The sequence below is a fragment of the Ambystoma mexicanum genome, chromosome 10 (assembly GCF_040938575.1).
Source record: "Ambystoma mexicanum isolate Mex_15411 chromosome 10, UKY_AmexF1_1, whole genome shotgun sequence".
In the NCBI taxonomy this organism is placed as follows: domain Eukaryota; kingdom Metazoa; phylum Chordata; class Amphibia; order Caudata; family Ambystomatidae; genus Ambystoma; species Ambystoma mexicanum.
Window position 1 is genome coordinate 1559367361 of NC_090932.1, and position 17505 is coordinate 1559384865.

The 17505-nt window shown below is 47.4% G+C and overlaps 2 protein-coding genes across 4 annotated transcripts in view; one reads left to right on the top strand and one right to left on the bottom strand.

Annotated features, from left to right (window-relative positions):
* GNAZ (G protein subunit alpha z) overlaps positions 1-16204 on the top strand; it is a 553726-nt gene extending 537522 nt beyond the window's left edge. For all 3 annotated transcript variants that reach the window (XM_069619849.1, XM_069619847.1, XM_069619848.1), the window contains exon 3: positions 14028-16204. In XM_069619849.1, coding sequence (XP_069475950.1) covers positions 14028-14372 — 345 coding nt within the window. In that variant the 3' untranslated portion in view covers positions 14373-16204. The remainder of the gene's footprint in view (positions 1-14027) is intronic.
* The window catches only part of RSPH14 (radial spoke head 14 homolog), an 832917-nt gene that overhangs the window by 629561 nt on the left and 185851 nt on the right, over positions 1-17505 (bottom strand). The window lies entirely within an intron of this gene.

Consider the following 17505-nt stretch of genomic DNA (forward strand, 5'->3'; position numbering starts at 1 on the left):
TTTTGTGAAGGTGCCATGGAATTAACGGATGCTGTAAGAATGGAATAGGAAGAACCGTGACATTGTGAAAATAACATGGAAACTACAGGGCTTCCGTGAGAATAGCATAGGGGATAATATGAGAATAGTGCAGCCTGAACAGCAATACTAGGACAATAACATAGGAGGTACAGGATTCTACGAGAATTTCATGGACATAACAGAAATACTATGACAATAACATGGGAAGTACAGGATACTACGAGAATAGCATAGACATAACAGGGATGATATGAGAATAGCACAACCAGAATAGCAATACAAGGACAATAATATGGAAAATACAGGCCACTGTGCTCTAGCACTTTGAAGCGTCTTCTATGTGCTAGATGGAATTACCAGTAAATATCTTAGACCAAATAACCAGACAGACCTAAGGAAGGTGGTAAAATAGTGCATTAATCACAATGAAAGAAAACAGGGAGCTATAACAGCTATCAAAATAGATGCATGCGTATTCACCCTTTATCTTGCTTGTACAGAGTTTATATACTTTTTTCATACGTCATTTATGGCATCGTCCAACATGTCATTTGCAAAACCCATTGACAGGAGGGACTGGATTAGGGGAATATGTCTACTTGTAGTGTTAATATCTCATTGGCTGCCCCTCGTCTGTAGGACACACCCTGAGCTACTACTACATATATAATATACTGATTATAGCAGAGAATATGGCAGTCTTAGAAGATGGTTCTAAGAATGCATAGGTTTATTCACACAATATACGGATAAACGTACGGAACTAATCATACCTAATAAATGAATATATAATAAATTGTGAAGTAACAATCAACAAAAGAACTGAGGAATGTTTATTGGAACAAATAAAAATGTCAGAGGAAACACATTGGAGCAAATGAACGCTCAGGCTTGAGCTATAGTGAGAGCACCGGTCTTAGCTGGGTTTTTATCCAGCTTTATTCTTTGCACAGTGGATGGTAAATGCAACATTGCATGTGAAAGTGCGTGGCAGGCTTTATGATTGCTTGGGAACCCTATCCAATCTTGGACCTTTGGCTTGTTTAGCAGCACGTGAGTGAAAACGAAACCTGGGTGCTTGATATGCATTCATTCATTCATTCCTCGTTTTCCCAATTAATCCATCGTATGTCATCCACCTGATCCTTAGCCAAGGCCTTCTGTTTGTAGTTGAACTAGTAATCTGCTCACTGTTCTGGGACATTAAAGGGAGTATGAGCACACCACTATCTCCATCTGGTCTTTTGATGAATAGCATTGTTTTGACTGACAAGTCACGTGTTGGGAGACCACGATTTTCTCAATTTCAGCCTCTTATTTACTACTCTTTGATTTTATTAAACAGGGTGTCATTACTCCTTCTGGCCTTTAGAGACCTGCTCACATAGGCTTTTGCCTTCGCGGTTGTTCAACAGTTGGCATCTGCAAATGCCCTTGTCTCTCCTAATCTCAGCAGAAATACGTCTTACGCACATGGCCTGTTCATTCAACTCCCTTTGTACCTTACACCTATCTCTCGAAATAGCCTCCTTGATCCCAGGCCAAGGTACTCCCTTTTCTGCACACAAAAACAACTGCTTCATCAGTTCTTCAATTTGCAATACTAGGCTCGTATTTTGAGGTAGCCGAGTTGATTCTTAACACGGCCGTCATCCTTTTTCTTCCAATGGCCGTCCTAATGTATATACCTCTTTTTAGCAAGCTTCTATATTCCTTTTCTACCTTGCATTACAGTCTATTTACAGTTATTGGTCAACACGTTACTTCATCTTATATTCATAATTACTTCGTCTTTAGAACATGCTTCTTTTAGTGCTTCAGTTACATTGTCAGTCTTAAGTATTTTCATATAGTTTTGGCATAGGTGCATACACCTTCATGACACCATTCTGTTCTCGCCAGACTTAGAGTTCGTCCATGTTACCCATAGCCGAATTCTGGCATCTTGGCAGTGGACATCCTTCCTGGTAGCATCCTTCCTCTGGCTCAACGTGAGGGTATATTCTGCCTGAGTGCATATCTTCTTTCATACACTCAACGTGGTATAGGAATGTTACATGGATTCATGCATGGGCTCCCAATTGTAGCTCTTCGTCTGCTACTCCAATAAACTGGTGGTGAGGGGGTGGGGACCAGAGGAGAGGCATCCACCTGTTCCTCTACAATACTACGAGAATAGCATAGACATAACAGAAATACTAGGACAAGAAGGGAAGGACAGGATACTACAAGAATATTATAGGCATTACTGAAACACTAGGACAATAACACGGGCAGTACATGATACTACGAGAAACAGACATAGCAGGGATGCTGTAAGACTAACATGTGAATGGTTCAAGTACATTTGGTGGCAGTGATTTTGAATCCCTCAATCTCATGTTCACTCTTTATTATTTTGCCACTTTTTTCCCAGCAAAACTCAGTTCAGTCACAGTATTTCTCATTTCCTTTTTCCAATGAACATTCCATCCCAGAAATCTTTGTAGTATACTGTCAAACTCCATCTTTTTCTTCCATTAAATATGTATGACCTTTCAATATGCCATCAAGATAAACGGACAAGAAAGATCAGTCAGGAGGACACCTCCTCATGTGAGAAGGTTAGACCTACATCCACCTTCTCTTGTTAAAACAGAAAGATGACAGAGTGCACCCTGCCCTCCCCTTTTCTTGTAGGTTATCACCAGTCTGCCCCTCTGTCACACATACACACGGTGCCACATTCACATGCCTTTGGAACTGGGATGAATAAGAGGCAACTAGGAGTAATGCACACTTCTATCGGTGCGCCCCCCTCTGGTACTGAGACGAAGAGGACTGTAAAACACTACTACCAGGACTTACACCTGCAGTCAGTTGAAAGGCTACGGGTGTATATAAAGAGAAACCAGCAAGGAGAGATCTGCCTGGGGCAATAGAGTGGCCAGGGCCGAAAGACCCTGGGTGAAAGGGCACGGCAAACCGGTACGGAGCAGGCTGGAGAGGCGCCGGTGGAAAAGTCACTGAGCCCTGCAGGCGAGCAAGAAGGACCCTGCAGCTTGGAGCTCGGGGACACTGAAGACTCCGGTGAGCCGCCAAAAGCAGCATGAGCGAACTGAGAGCGAGAAACCACAGAGGAGAAAGCTGAAAGCACCCGGAGGAGCTGCCGGAGACCAGTAGTGATGGAAAGGGAATAGCCCAGCCAGGGCGCTCCGGGGGCTGGGCTTGGGCACATAGACATGCCGATCAGACAAAAACTGATAAGAGGGTCAGGAGACCGAAGGAATGTTTTGTGAATGCCAAACGAGCTGCAAAGTGTTTTATACATTATTGAATACCGAACTAAGGAAAAGTTATGCAAAGTACCTGAAAGCACTGCCTGCACGAGTGAAATGAAAGTAAGAGGCATTTTCAAATACAGTGAAAGCAAGTAAAAGGGCATTGATGGACAATGTGAAAGTATGAACTGAATGAAAGCCAGTAACGTGGGCTGAGGAAACAAGTGAAAAGGCACATGACATGATAAGCACTATTGTGAAGTGTGAAAGCAAAGTGGTGACAAGGAAAGCACGACAAAGTGAATGGTGTGAAAGTCATGCTGTGGCAAGAAGTTGCCAAGGATAAAAGAACTGCCAGTGGACAATTGACAGAGGTTCAAAGAAGGTGCCTGTGTTGGCAAGGAAGTCCAACGAGAACAATTGAATATAAAAAAAAGTGCCAAGGGTTATTGGTTGCGTGACCTGTAGTGGGTGGGCATCGGAGAGAACCAAGGAAAGTGAAGTCTCTGAAGCTGCTGTGCCCATTAAGTATTGAAAAGAGCAAGCAAGCTAAGTGAACCGTTGACAAACCTAAAAGGTTGCAAAGTTGGTTTGGAACATTTATTGAAGGTCAAGAGAACTGACTGTGTTGAACCTGGGGAAGGGAACCCAGAGACTCGTTGGAACTGTGTTGAACTTGGGGAATGGAATCCAAAGCTCTTGTGTGGAATTGTTTTGAACTTGGGGAAGAGGCTGAAACGCAAGCCAAGTACTTTATATTGGAACACTATTTCTTTTGGTGCTGACATCTCTACACATTGTTTAGCTTTAGTTGTGAGGGAAGTGAGCAGGATTTAATCACAGACAGACTTTAGTTGAACTCTTGGACTCAGACTATCTTTAGTTTATTTTAGGTAGGGAAACCCCGCCTTAGCATAGGGCAACTTAGGCCTTACACCATCCTGACATTTAAGTTAATAAAAGTATTTTGTTTGAACATTGAGTCAGTTGTCTATGTCCTGCTTCATTATACCTTCCCACCATTCACTAAGCTTTGCCTACTCACTAAGCCTCCGCCCATTGACTGAGTGGTGCTCCATTCACTAAGAGACCCATCCATTCTGAGACTCCGCCCCTTCACTTACAGACCCCAACAGTTCATTAAGGGACCCTGACAAGCAAGTCTTTATCAATTAGGTCCAGCTCTCTCTTTCAAATGTTCTTCCCAGGGCACCAGCAGTGTGATCAGGAGCAACAGAAACACTTTTCTGTGTGTAATTCTACTTTAAAATCCAATTTTACTCCATTCGATGAGGAACAAATGGATGTCCCAGGGTTACTGAGTAACATGTGCTGCAGGGGGCGGTGTTCCACAGTGTTTGGATGCACAAATGAGGATGGGGCTGGAGCTAGTGCATTATTGCAGAGGCGCGGAATGCAGTGCCTGCATGTATTGTATGTGGGTATGCTGGGTACTTGTGGTGGGCCGGGTTACTGTAAGGTATACTGGTTACTTGTGGTGGGCCAGGTTACTGTAAGGTGTGCTGGGTACGTGCCGTGGGTCTGTACTGTAAGGTGTACTGGGTACTTGCCGTGGGTCTGTACTGTAAGGTGTGCTGGGTACTTGCCCTGGGTCTGTACTGTAAGGTGTGCTGGGTACGTGCCGTGGGTCTGTGCTGTAAGGTGTGCTGGGTACTTGCCGTGGGTCTGTGCTGTAAGGTGTGCTGGGTACTTGCCGTGCGTCTGTGCTGTAAGGTGTGCTGGGTACTTGCCGTGCGTCTGTACTGTAAGGTGTGCTGGGTACTTGCCGTGCGTCTGTACTGTAAGGTGTGCTGGGTACTTGTGTTGGGCAGGGTTACTGTAAGGTGTGCTGGGTACTTGTGTTGGGCTGGGTTACTGTAAGGTGTGCTGGGTACTTGCCGTGGGTCTGTACTGTAAGGTGTGCTGGGTACTTGTGTTGGGCTGGGTTACTGTAAGGTGTGCTGGGTACTTGCCGTGGGTCTGTACTGTAAGGTGTGCTGGGTACTTGCCGTGGGTCTGTACTGTATGGTGTGCTGGGTACGTGCCGTGGGTCTGTGCTGTAAGGTGTGCTGGGTACTTGCCGTGCGTCTGTGCTGTAAGGTGTGCTGGGTACTTGCCGTGCGTCTGTACTGTAAGGTGTGCTGGGTACTTGCCGTGCGTCTGTACTGTAAGGTGTGCTGGGTACTTGTGTTGGGCAGGGTTACTGTAAGGTGTGCTGGGTACTTGTGTTGGGCTGGGTTACTGTAAGGTGTGCTGGGTACTTGCCGTGGGTCTGTACTGTAAGGTGTGCTGGGTACTTGTGTTGGGCTGGGTTACTGTAAGGTGTGCTGGGTACTTGCCGTGGGTCTGTACTGTAAGGTCTGCTGGGCACTTGTGTTGGGCTGGGTTACTGTAAGGTGTGCTGGGTACTTGCCGTGGGTCTGTACTGTAAGGTGTGCTGGGTACTTGTGGTGGGCAGGGTTATTGTAAGGTGTGCTGGGTACTTGTGGTGGGCAGGGTTACTGTAACGTGTGCTGGGTACTTGTGTTGGGTTGGGTTACTGTAAGGTGTGCTGGGTGCTTGTTTTGGGCTGGGTTACTGTCAGGTGTGCTGGGTACTTGCCGTGGGTCTGTACTGTAAGGTGTGCTGGGTACTTGTGTTGGGCTGGGTTACTGTAAGGTGTGCTGGGTACTTGCTGTGGGTCTGTACTGTAAGGTGTGCTGGGCACTTGTGTTGGGCTGGGTTACTGTAAGGTGTGCTGGGTACTTGCCGTGGGTCTGTACTGTAAGGTGTGCTGGGTACTTGTGGTGGGCAGGGTTATTGTAAGGTGTGCTGGGTACTTGTGGTGGGCAGGGTTACTGTAACGTGTGCTGGGTACTTGTGTTGGGTTGGGTTACTGTAAGGTGTGCTGGGTGCTTGTTTTGGGCTGGGTTACTGTAACGTGTGCTGGGTACTTGTGTTGGGTTGGGTTACTGTAAGGTGTGCTTGGTACTTGTGTTGGGTTGGGTTACTGTCAGGTGTGCTGGGTACTTGTGTTGGGTTGGGTTACTGTAAGGTGTGCTGGGTACTTGCCGTGGGTCTGTACTGTAAGGTGTGCTGGGTACGTGCCGTGGGTCTGTACTGTAAGGTATGCTGGGTACTTGCCGTGGGTCTGTACTGTAAGGTGGGTTACTGTAGGGTGTGGGTGCTTGGCTGCCTAGACCAGTGTGCATGCTGCGTTGAGAACATTTACATTAGATTTCCTAACATAATAGTCACTGAACTGGTCTATTAATTCATGCAAATAACAAGGACAGTGAGCAAATTACAAGTGAATGGCAGGGACGCCGAGAGTGCAACACAGAGTGACAGCAACATCACGAGAAAAAACAAGGGTGAAACACAGGGGCAATCTAGAATAACAACATGATAATCGCACAGACAATATAGTAATAACACACATGAATGCAATGGCTCCAGTGAGAATAATATGACAATATAAGGGCTACACTGAGAATAGCATGGCAATCACAGGGATACAGTGAGAAAAGCATGGCAAGCGCAGACATACAGTGAGAAAAGGATGGCAATCACAGGAATACAGTGAGAATAGCATGGCAAGCACGGGGATATAGTGAGAAAAGCATGGCAAGCACGGGGATACAGTGAGAACAGCATGGCAAGCACAGACATACAGTGAGAACAGCATGGCAAGCACAGACATACAGTGAGAATAGCATGGCAAGCACGGGGATACAGTGAGAATAGCATGGCAAGCACAGGGATACAGTGAGAATAGCATGGCAAGCACAGACATACAGTGAGAAAAGCATGGCAAGCGCAGGCATACAGTGAGAAAAGGATGGCAAGCACAGGAATACAGTGAGAATAGCATGGCAAGCACGGGGATACAGTGAGAAAAGCATGGCAAGCACAGACATACAGTGAGAAAAGCATGGCAAGCACAGACATACAGTGAGAACAGCATGGCAAGCACAGACATACAGTGAGAATAGCATGGCAAGCACGGGGATACAGTGAGAATAGCATGGCAAGCACAGGCATACAGTGAGAATAGCATGGCAAGCACGGGGATACAGTGAGAAAAGCATGGCAAGCACAGACATACAGTGAGAAAAGCATGGCAAGCACAGCCATACAGTGAGAAAAGCATGGCAAGCACAGACATACAGTGAGAACAGCATGGCAAGCACAGACGTACAGTGAGAATAGCATGGCAAGCACGGGGATACAGTGAGAATAGCATGGCAAGCACAGGCATACAGTGAGAATAGCATGGCAAGCACAGGCATACAGCGAGAAAAGGATGGCAAGCACAGGGATACAGTGAGAAAAGGATGGCAAGCACATGAATACAGTGAGAATAGCATGGCAAGCACGGGGATACAGTGAGAAAAGCATGGCAAGCACAGACATACAGTGAGAAAAGGATGGCAAGCACAGGAATACAGTGAGAATAGCATGGCAAGCACAGGCATACAGTGAGAAAAGGATGGCAAGCACAGGAATACAGTGAGAAAAGGATGGCAAGCACAGGAATACAGTGAGAATAGCATGGCAAGCACAAGCATACAGTGAGAAAAGCATGGCAAGCACAGACATACAGTGAGAAAAGGATGGCAAGCACAGGCATACAGTGAGAATAGCATGGCAAGCACAGGCATACAGTGAGAAAAGCATGGCAAGCACAGACATACAGTGAGAACAGCATGGCAAGCACAGACATACAGTGAGAATAGCATGGCAAGCACGGGGATACAGTGAGAATAGCATGGCAAGCACAGGGATACAGTGAGAATAGCATGGCAAGCACAGGGATACAGTGAGAATAGCATGGCAAGCACAGGCATACAGTGAGAAAAGGATGGCAAGCACAGGGATACAGTGAGAAAAGGATGGCAAGCACAGGGATACAGTGAGAAAAGGATGGCAAGCACAGGCATACAGTGAGAAAAGCATGGCAAGCACAGGGATGCAGTGAGAAGGCAAGCACAGGGATGCAGTGAGAAAAGGATGGCAAGCACAGACATACAGTGAGAATAGCATGGCAAGCACGGGGATACAGTGAGAAAAGCATGGCAAGCACAGACATACAGTGAGAAAAGGATGGCAAGCACAGACATACAGTGAGAATAGCATGGCAAGCACAGGCATACAGTGAGAAAAGTATGGCAAGCACAGACATACAGTGAGAAAAGCATGGCAAGCACAGACATACAGTGAGAAAAGCATGGCAAGCACATACATACAGTGAGAATAGCATGGCAAGCACAGACATACAGTGAGAACAGCATGGCAAGCACAGACATACAGTGAGAATAGCATGGCAAGCACAGGGATACAGTGAGAATAGCATGGCAAGCACAGGGATACAGTGAGAAAAGCATGGCAAGCACAGACATACAGTGAGAACAGCATGGCAAGCACAGACATACAGTGAGAACAGCATGGCAAGCACAGGGATACAGTGAGAATAGCATGGCAAGCACAGGCATACAGTGAGAAAAGGATGGCAAGCACAGGGATACAGTGAGAAAAGGATGGCAAGCACAGGCATACAGTGAGAAAAGCATGGCAAGCACAGGGATACAGTGAGAAAAGCATGGCAAGCACAGGGATACAGTGAGAATAGCATGGCAAGCACAGGGATACAGTGAGAAAAGCACGGACCAAAAGAGAACATTTGACAAGGGCATGTGAATGTCAGGATCCTGTGAAAACACCAGGAGAAGAACGAGGATAACCGACTGTGAAAACAACCTGGGCATAGTCCAGGTACTATGAGACTACCACAGGAATAACAGGGATCCCCTGGGAATAGCATAGATACCGAGAGGAGAAATGGGAATAGCCTAGAAATAACACGAATGCGGGTAGGGGACCATGAGAATAACAGGAATAGTGTGGGTAAATCATGGACATAGCAGAGAATGTGAAAATAGCATGTGGATAACCGGAGTACTGTGAGACTACCACAGAAATAAGTGGGATACCGTGGGAATAGCATGGAAATAACATGGAAGCTGTTAGGCGACCAGGCATATTGGGAGAAAAGCTCAGACATAACAGAGAATGTGAACAAAGCATGGGAATAACCGTGGTACTGTGAGACTAGCACAGGAATAACAAGGATACCGTGGGAATAGCATAGGTACTGAGAGGAGACATGGGAATACCAGGAATACTGTGGGAATGGCCTGGAAATAACACGAATGCGGGTAGGAGACCATAGGAGTAACAGGGATTATGTGAGTAAATCATGCACATAGCAGAGAATGTCAAAATAACATGGGAATAACCCAGGTACTGTGAGACTACCACGGGAATAACAGGGATCCCGTGGGAATAGCATGGATACTGAGAGGAGGCATGGGAATAACAGGGATAGTGTCAGAATAGCTTGGATACTGCAAGGATGCATGGATTCAACAGGGATAGGTTCTCATTATAAATTAGCCGGTCCGGAAACAACGGTACCGGAAAGCTTGTACCGTTGTTTCCGGACCGGCAAACTATGAGTTCTGCGAGCAGGTGCCTTTCAGCCCGCCAGGTCCGACCTGGCGGGCAGAACGGCACCCGCTTGCAGAACTTGCTTATGCACCGGCGCCATTCATGAACGGTGCCGGTGCATCTGGCCTCCTCATTCCCATTGAGTCCAATGGGACTCAAATGGTAATGGGAATGGGGAAGTCATATTTTCCGGCACCCGGCATTGGGGAATTACCGGAACCGCCGGGGCTGTAATGGGCCGGTAAATCCATATTGCCGGGTGCTGGAAAATTCATGACTCTGGGCTACCGCCAGAGTCATAATGACCCCCATAGTGTCAGAATAGCATGGGATTAACAGAGTTACCATAACAAGGGTATGAGACCAACAGGTATACAATGGCAATACTATGGAAATACCATGGCTGTTGCAATAACCACATGCGAATAAAGGGGATACTTTGGGAAAATAATGTGAATACCAGGTGTCGTAAAGGTGCCATGGTCAGTGTGAGACTACAATCCAGAGTACTCTTCATTTATGATTTTATTGAAATTTCTGTATACAGGATGGCTTTAAAACATATTTGAAACAACCAAAAGTAGATAACCGATCGGAATTCTTCCAGTGGCTGTACAAAGGGGAACATAAGATGCACTTAGGGGAGCCCTTCCACCAAGTTTTGTCTCAGTTTTTCTAGCCCCTTTCCGGAAGGCATGCAACAGATCAAACAGGTTTGTCATTCGTAGTGATTTTAACTTTGCTTCTCCTTATTTCTCAAGAATGGACCTCCCTACATCCTCTCTCCCCCAAGTATGTCCACTTTCTATTTCCGACTAGTATGCCTCCTTCCGCCTCGTATGCCTCCTTCCGCCTCTGTGCCTTCCTCGAGCTGCTCTCGTCTGCGGGAACCTTCCTAGACTGCCTAGCAGGCCTCACATCCCCCTATCCTCTTGTTATAGCAGGAGCTTCTTGTTTTCCTCTTGGGGTTCGCTTTCCAACTCCCTCAGTATTTCCTAACCCTCTTGGGGCCCTCCTCCCAATCTTCAATTTTGCACTATGACAACTTCTTCCCCACTTTGGGCAGAACTGTCCCCTCCATTCCCCGGATATATAAATACAAGATCTCCCTCTACCCTTTTCACCCCTTTGGGTAAAACTGTCTCCATGCTCTCTTGAGATCGCTCTCGCTCTCCGTTACCTTCTTCACCCCTTTAAGCACACCTATCTCCACTCTACGGATCATGTACTCCATTTGGGCTCAGCAAGCTCCTTTCACCAGATCTTTGTCTCCATCACCTTTACCCATCTTAGAACAACACTCTCCACTCTCTAGAGATCTCCCGCTAGCCCCTTTTTCACACCTTTGAGCACAAGTAACTGCTCTCTTGATCGCCATGTTACTTCTGCATGTCCTCCTCCAACTCTGTCTGATACCACTTCCGCAATCTCTAAATCGCACCCCAATTTATAAATCTGGGGTTAACTCCTGAACCCAGTCGGGTGACCACTGTACCCCAGCTCCTAAAAAGCTAATGGCCCTTGCAGCTCAACCTCCAAACCTCTGTGTGGTATCCACACTATCGTATGTAAATCCCCCCAGCCACCTTTTTCTCCAGTCTGACCTTGGATTGGCCTTTGTGGGGGGCATTCTTCCAACTCTGCCATCATCACTCCAGCTCCCTCTCCCGAAAACACCTTCTCCCCATCTCCATCAGCTCCCCTACCAGAATGAGCTGCTGGGCCTCTCCGCCCCCTGGGTGGGACTCTGGACAAGGTTCTGCAGCAGCGTCTGGAAATGCTTTTCCTTGAAGGAGAAAAGTCTCTTTTCCTATGCGATTGGTTTTAGGTCTGTCTAGTGCTGCCTTAAATTTACCTAGGTAGCCCCACAGACCTTCTAGGAATAATAAAGGGGGGGGGGGATTTGGGATGTTCCTCTGTGTGTTTCTTGCCTTCAAGCAGAGACTCAGTGCGAGTTGTCTTGTGACCCCTCTTACAAGTTTGGGGCAGTACCTGGGCCATTGAACAACCCTCCTGAAATTCCTAAATGTTAAGCAGGGGACTGCCTCACACAGGGAGATTGTGTGATGAGCGTGGGATTAGCCATGTCAGGGTACAGGAGAGCATGGACACAGCAGGGATGTGAGACTAACACTGGAATAGCCATGTCAGGATACAGAAGAGCATGGACACAGCAGGGATGTGAGGCTAGCACTGGGATAGCCATATCAGGATAGAGAAGAGCATAGACACAGCAGGGATGTGAGACTAACACTGGAATAGCCATGTCAGGATACAGAAGAGCATGGACACAGCAGGGATGTGAGACTAACACTGGAATAGCCATGTCAGGATACAGAAGAGCATGGACACAGCAGGGATGTGAGCCTAACACTGGGATAGCCATATCAGGATAGAGAAGAGCATAGACAAAGCAGGGGTGTGAGGCTAGCACTAGAATAGGCATATCAGGATACAGAAGAGCATAGACACAGCAGGGATGTGAGCCTAACACTGGAATAGCCATGTCAGGATACAGAAGAGCATAGACACAGCAGCGATGTGAGCCTAACACTGGGATAGCCATATCAGGATACAGAAGAGCATAGACACAGCAGGGATGTGAGCCTAACACTGGAATGGCCATGTCAGGATACAGAAGAGCATGGACACAGCAGGGGTGTGAGGCTAGCACTGGAATAGGCATATCAGGTTACAGAAGAGCATAGACACAGCAGCAATGTGAGCCTAACACTGGGATAGCCATATCAGGATACGGAAGAGCATAGACACAGCAGGGATGTGAGCCTAACACTGGAATAGCCATGTCAGGATACAGAAGAGCATGGACACAGCAGGGGTGTGAGGCTAGCACTGGAATAGCCATATCAGGATACAGAAGAGCATAGACACAGCAGGGATGTGAGCCTAACACTGGGATAACCATATCAGGATACAGAAGAGCATAGACACAGCAGGGATGTGAGCCTAACACTGGAATAGGCATATCAGGATAGAGAAGAGCATGGACAAAGCAGGGATGTGAGGCTAGCACTGGAATAGCCATGTCAGGTTACAGAAGAGCATAGACACAGCAGGGATGTGAGCCTAACACTGGAATAGCTCGGCTACCGCGAGGAACTCATGAATCAGGGCAAAGACGGGAATACTGCGAGAAGACCACAGGAATACGAGTCATTATAGGACAAAGAACACAGGCACGAAAATAGGATCCAGTGACAGAAATGCTAAGGGAAAATCAAGGAAATGACAGGTCGGGCGACAAGAAAACAATGAGAATGCTGTGACAAAGGAGCCACGCCGAAACTGTACGACGCATTGTAAAAATAGCATTACAATTGCCAAAATATTAAAAACGTAATTAGGGAGTGTTTAGGGACCTATGCAATGAAAGGAAAGCGCACTACTGTGAGAATAAGAATAAAATGACAGGGATATTGTGATAGCAAGAACGGCAATGCGAGTGGCAGGCGAGAGTGGGCTGCACGGCGGCAGAGTTCAGAGTTAAGGGGGAACAACTTTCAAGATTTTCTTTGCGTTAATCCATCACTTTAATATCACTGCAAGTGCAGTTTTTCACTAAAATATATAGAGAAGGAGGGAGAAAGTCAGCGAGAGAGATATAATGTATCTAAAACTAGAGAACAGGTGGGATGAGCAGGCTACTGGTTAGCAGGAGACAGGGGACCCTGCCCCTGTGATTAGAAAAATATGGTGCCCGCTGTTAACATAGGTATAGACAGCAACAGAAATGATCTTAACTTGAATGCAAGGGGGCAATGGGGATTAAAGGCATGATGGCAATGATAAAAGGCTAGCAACGGGGAAACCCCCCCCCCCCAAAGTGAACTTTGACGTTGTAGTTACATCGATTTGTAAATGTATGTTGCATACAATTGGCACAAGGGAATGTATGCTTTGTAATGTACAGACAATGAAATGGCAGAGATGAAATCACATACACCGGGCATTCACCTGCTGACACCTTCAGCGCCTATACACGAAAGCTCCTGCACTCCATGGGACCTTGGGCAAAGTGATGTAATGGGCTTCCCACAATGCACCACGACACTCGTTGAGATCCTTCCTAGCAGTGTGGTAGCTTAGATCAGCAATTCTCTTTGACTAGAGGTGGACTTGTGTGACTTTGATAACTTGTAGACACCAGGGTGCAGTTTGCTTGAAGGAGCTTGAATTTGTGGATTTTGGCTGCATGGCTGATCTCACTAAACCGGTCCTTTCTTTCATTTCCCACAGAGCCGGATGGCCGAAAGCCTGCGCCTCTTCGACTCCATCTGCAACAACAACTGGTTCATCAACACCTCCCTCATCCTCTTTCTCAACAAGAAGGACCTGCTGGCTGAGAAAATCCGCCGCATCCCGCTCACCGTCTGCTTCCCGGACTACAAGGGGCAGAACACCTACGAGGAGGCCGCCGTCTACATCCAGCGCCAGTTTGAGGACTTGAACCGCAACAAGGAGACCAAGGAGATCTACTCACACTTCACCTGCGCCACCGACACCAGCAACATCCAATTTGTCTTCGACGCCGTGACAGACGTGATCATCCAGAACAATCTCAAGTACATCGGCCTCTGCTAGGTGGATCACCAGGAACAGGCCATGTTCCTGTGGTGAAACAAAGGGGGGCAGTAGAGCCAGTCCCCCGCTTGCAGTGCGATCCTAGCAGGTAGGCCCTTGGGAGCACCAAGAGAAGGGGGCCTAAGGAATATCACAGAAGCCCCTCTGCTCGTCCCCCACCTTACCCTTTTTGGTAGTGGGGCAAGGACTCTTCTGTGAGATCAAAAAAGGGCTCTCGAAAGTTGAGGTGGGCAACCATTGAGGGGTGATTTTTTTTATACTTTGTATTTTCATGGTTTCACGGGCAGAGTTGCCACATGGATTAATAACCCTCTGTGGAGGGACGGTCTTAAGAACTGTTTATTCTGGCGGCGGGGAGCGAAGCAAAAGGGAATACAAGGGAGAGGATGGCGCTGGTCCTGCCTATGCGGGCGAGGATGGCGCTGGTCCTGCCCATGCGCAGTTTCCTTTCAGTAGGTGAGTCCCAATCCAGCGATGAACAAAGAGGGTATGTTTGGGGCTCGGTCATTGGAATCATAACTAGGCAGCCGCAAAGGGTGTCAAGATAAAGGGGGCAGCGTGGCAAGATGAGTTACAAGCGCCAAGCAACCTTTATCAGATGAAAAACCTAATTCATGGCGGGTGGCAACAGTTCTTGCTCCGATCCGGGAGCTTTGGCATCCTAAGCAACTAAGCTGCCTGCAGGCCAAGCAAACCCGTCCGAGGAAGCATCCCCTCAAGACTGGTGGTCTACACCCCTTCTTGTGTAGCATTCTTGCACCTCTCCAGCCAAAGCCAGGATTTCTGTGTGCTTCTCGCCCCTTCCCCGCGACTACTGTCATTAGTCAGAACTTCAGAATATGCAGCAGCACAAAAATCAGCCTACGCAATGGAACCACAGAGTGGACCACCGGGCCATTCGCAAACCTACGCCTGCAGGACACCTCTGGATGAACCTTTTGTTTTTCATATGTCTATTTCGTTTCCTTTGACCAAATTGCATATTGTTACATGGACAGTTTTTCAAAAGTGGGTGAGTTTTTTTTAACCTGTTTTTAATTTTCAGACCAATGCAGTGATTATTTATTCCAGGCCCTGTGCAGGGAGCATTGCCATAAATCCTTGCCCATCATGAGAAGATCTCCGAACAAACGGCCACCCTTGATGGTCAGGTTTGGACTTCCGTGCAAGCTTCCGACAGATGCACGCGTTCTGCGCCGCTCGCCCCCACAACTCGAGGCGCAGGACTCAGTCGGACCTGCATGGCTCCATCGCAGGCTCGCCGTCTTCGTCTGGTTATATTTTGTTAAAAATGTAAACTTGAAAATGTAAAATTGCAATGACTTCGTAAAGTGAAGCGAGGAGCAGTGGGGAGAGGGAGCCTCGTGTCTTTACACCGGATGCAGTAGGGCCACGTGCATTGGCAGAGCCGGGCAAGGGCCCGGCGAGATGGGAGACGCCTGTGCCGCATCCTACAATGTGGTCAGTCTGCACACTCCAATGGTGGATGGGATCCAACAGTCCAAACAAAATCCTTCTGTTCCCTCCCGTCAACCAGAAACCTGGTAAAGCCTTCTGCGCCTTTGGCGCGAAGTGCAGATGTAAATATCCTACAGACAATGTAAAGCACATCCACGCGCCCAGCCTTCGGCACATCCTCCTCCTACTTCCGCGTCCACTTGTCTGCCTTCTCTCGTTGAACCCCGTCCCCTCTCCACTCCCAGCACATATTTCAAGGTCAGTGTGAAATTCTCTGCCAAGGGCTCAAAGATGCTAGAAATGTGCAAATGTGCAACTTCAGAAGGAGGCGCTGAGGAGCGAAGACAATAAAAACCCAGAATGAGGCAAAGTGACCCCTGCGGTGTGTGCCTGTGCCTTCTTTCTTCATGTGGGTAGAGGGCGGGGTCGTAGGGTGGTGCGGGGAGTAGACCAGGTGCTTGACTGGCGAATAGTACTGCAACCCTTCACCCCCAATCTATCACCGCTTACACACACACCGGGGCTCCAGAACAGGGGTAAGCGCCAACACAGGACACCACCACCGGCACCAAATCTGCAGGAATATCTTCAAAATCCTTTGCCTAGAAATCTCCCGGGATTCAACAGCAGGGTTTCAAGACGCGGGGAGCTACTTAGGCACTACATTAGGCATAGACAAGCCTATTTAGCTCAACACCAAGGTCTACCAGGGGCTACTCGGCCCCCCCCCCCCAAGAGATTCCATGCAAACAGACCTATGTGTCACTAGTTGTGTGGAGGTCCTTTTCTAAGCCCTGCAGCGGTAAAGCAAGACATCCAATCAAGGCTTAGAGCGGTGTATGCCTGGCTTTACTGCTCTGCAAGAAGGTCTTTCAATTTCAACGGCGCGGTGTATTGGCCCCAAGAGGAAAGGTCATTCCCGCTCTGCACTCCTCCTCCACCTGCAGAAAGCACAGGGTTTCATGCCATTATGTGTTTTCATGCTGGCGTTAAACCAGTGGAGGCCTGCATTTAGCACCTGCTAAAAGTAGACAGATTCCATAAGAATCCATTGTAAATGCAGTCTGCAAAGCGTAATTTGCCGGCAAAATTTGCATTTGTTACAAAAGGCAGCATGAAAGCAAGGAGTAAAGGAGATTTTGCTCATTTTTTCTCGACTTGTGCACTCCATTTTTCAAATGTTTTAATTTGCACGCAGGGGACGTAAGAGTGCGTATGGGCTTACGTTTGCGGTTCCCAGCATGCAATTTGCTGTTAATATAAAATGAACCACTGTTTCTTTGGGAATGTAAATAATGAAGTTATTAGGACACCGCAAGAACATATATACGACCCATTAAAGCATAATGGGCCATATATAAAAGGCTAACATTTAGAGTTTGCATGATTTGCTTGCCTGCTTGCTCCTAGGTCCCCCAAGAGGTCTCCTGCTTACTGGGTGACCCCAAAAACCCAGAAGCTGCTTTCAGATCTTGCTCAACAAATCTTCATTTTGAACCTTGAACAGCACTGTAAGCTTTCTATGAAACGCAATGTAACCTGGTGTTTTAGAGCACTTTCTCTGACAATGTTGGACATCCTTTTGGTAAAAGATATGTACAACTGTACAAAAAATGATAGAGACCCACAATCTCCTCAAAATCGAAACAATGTCCCCAAATGTCCTCATTCTTTG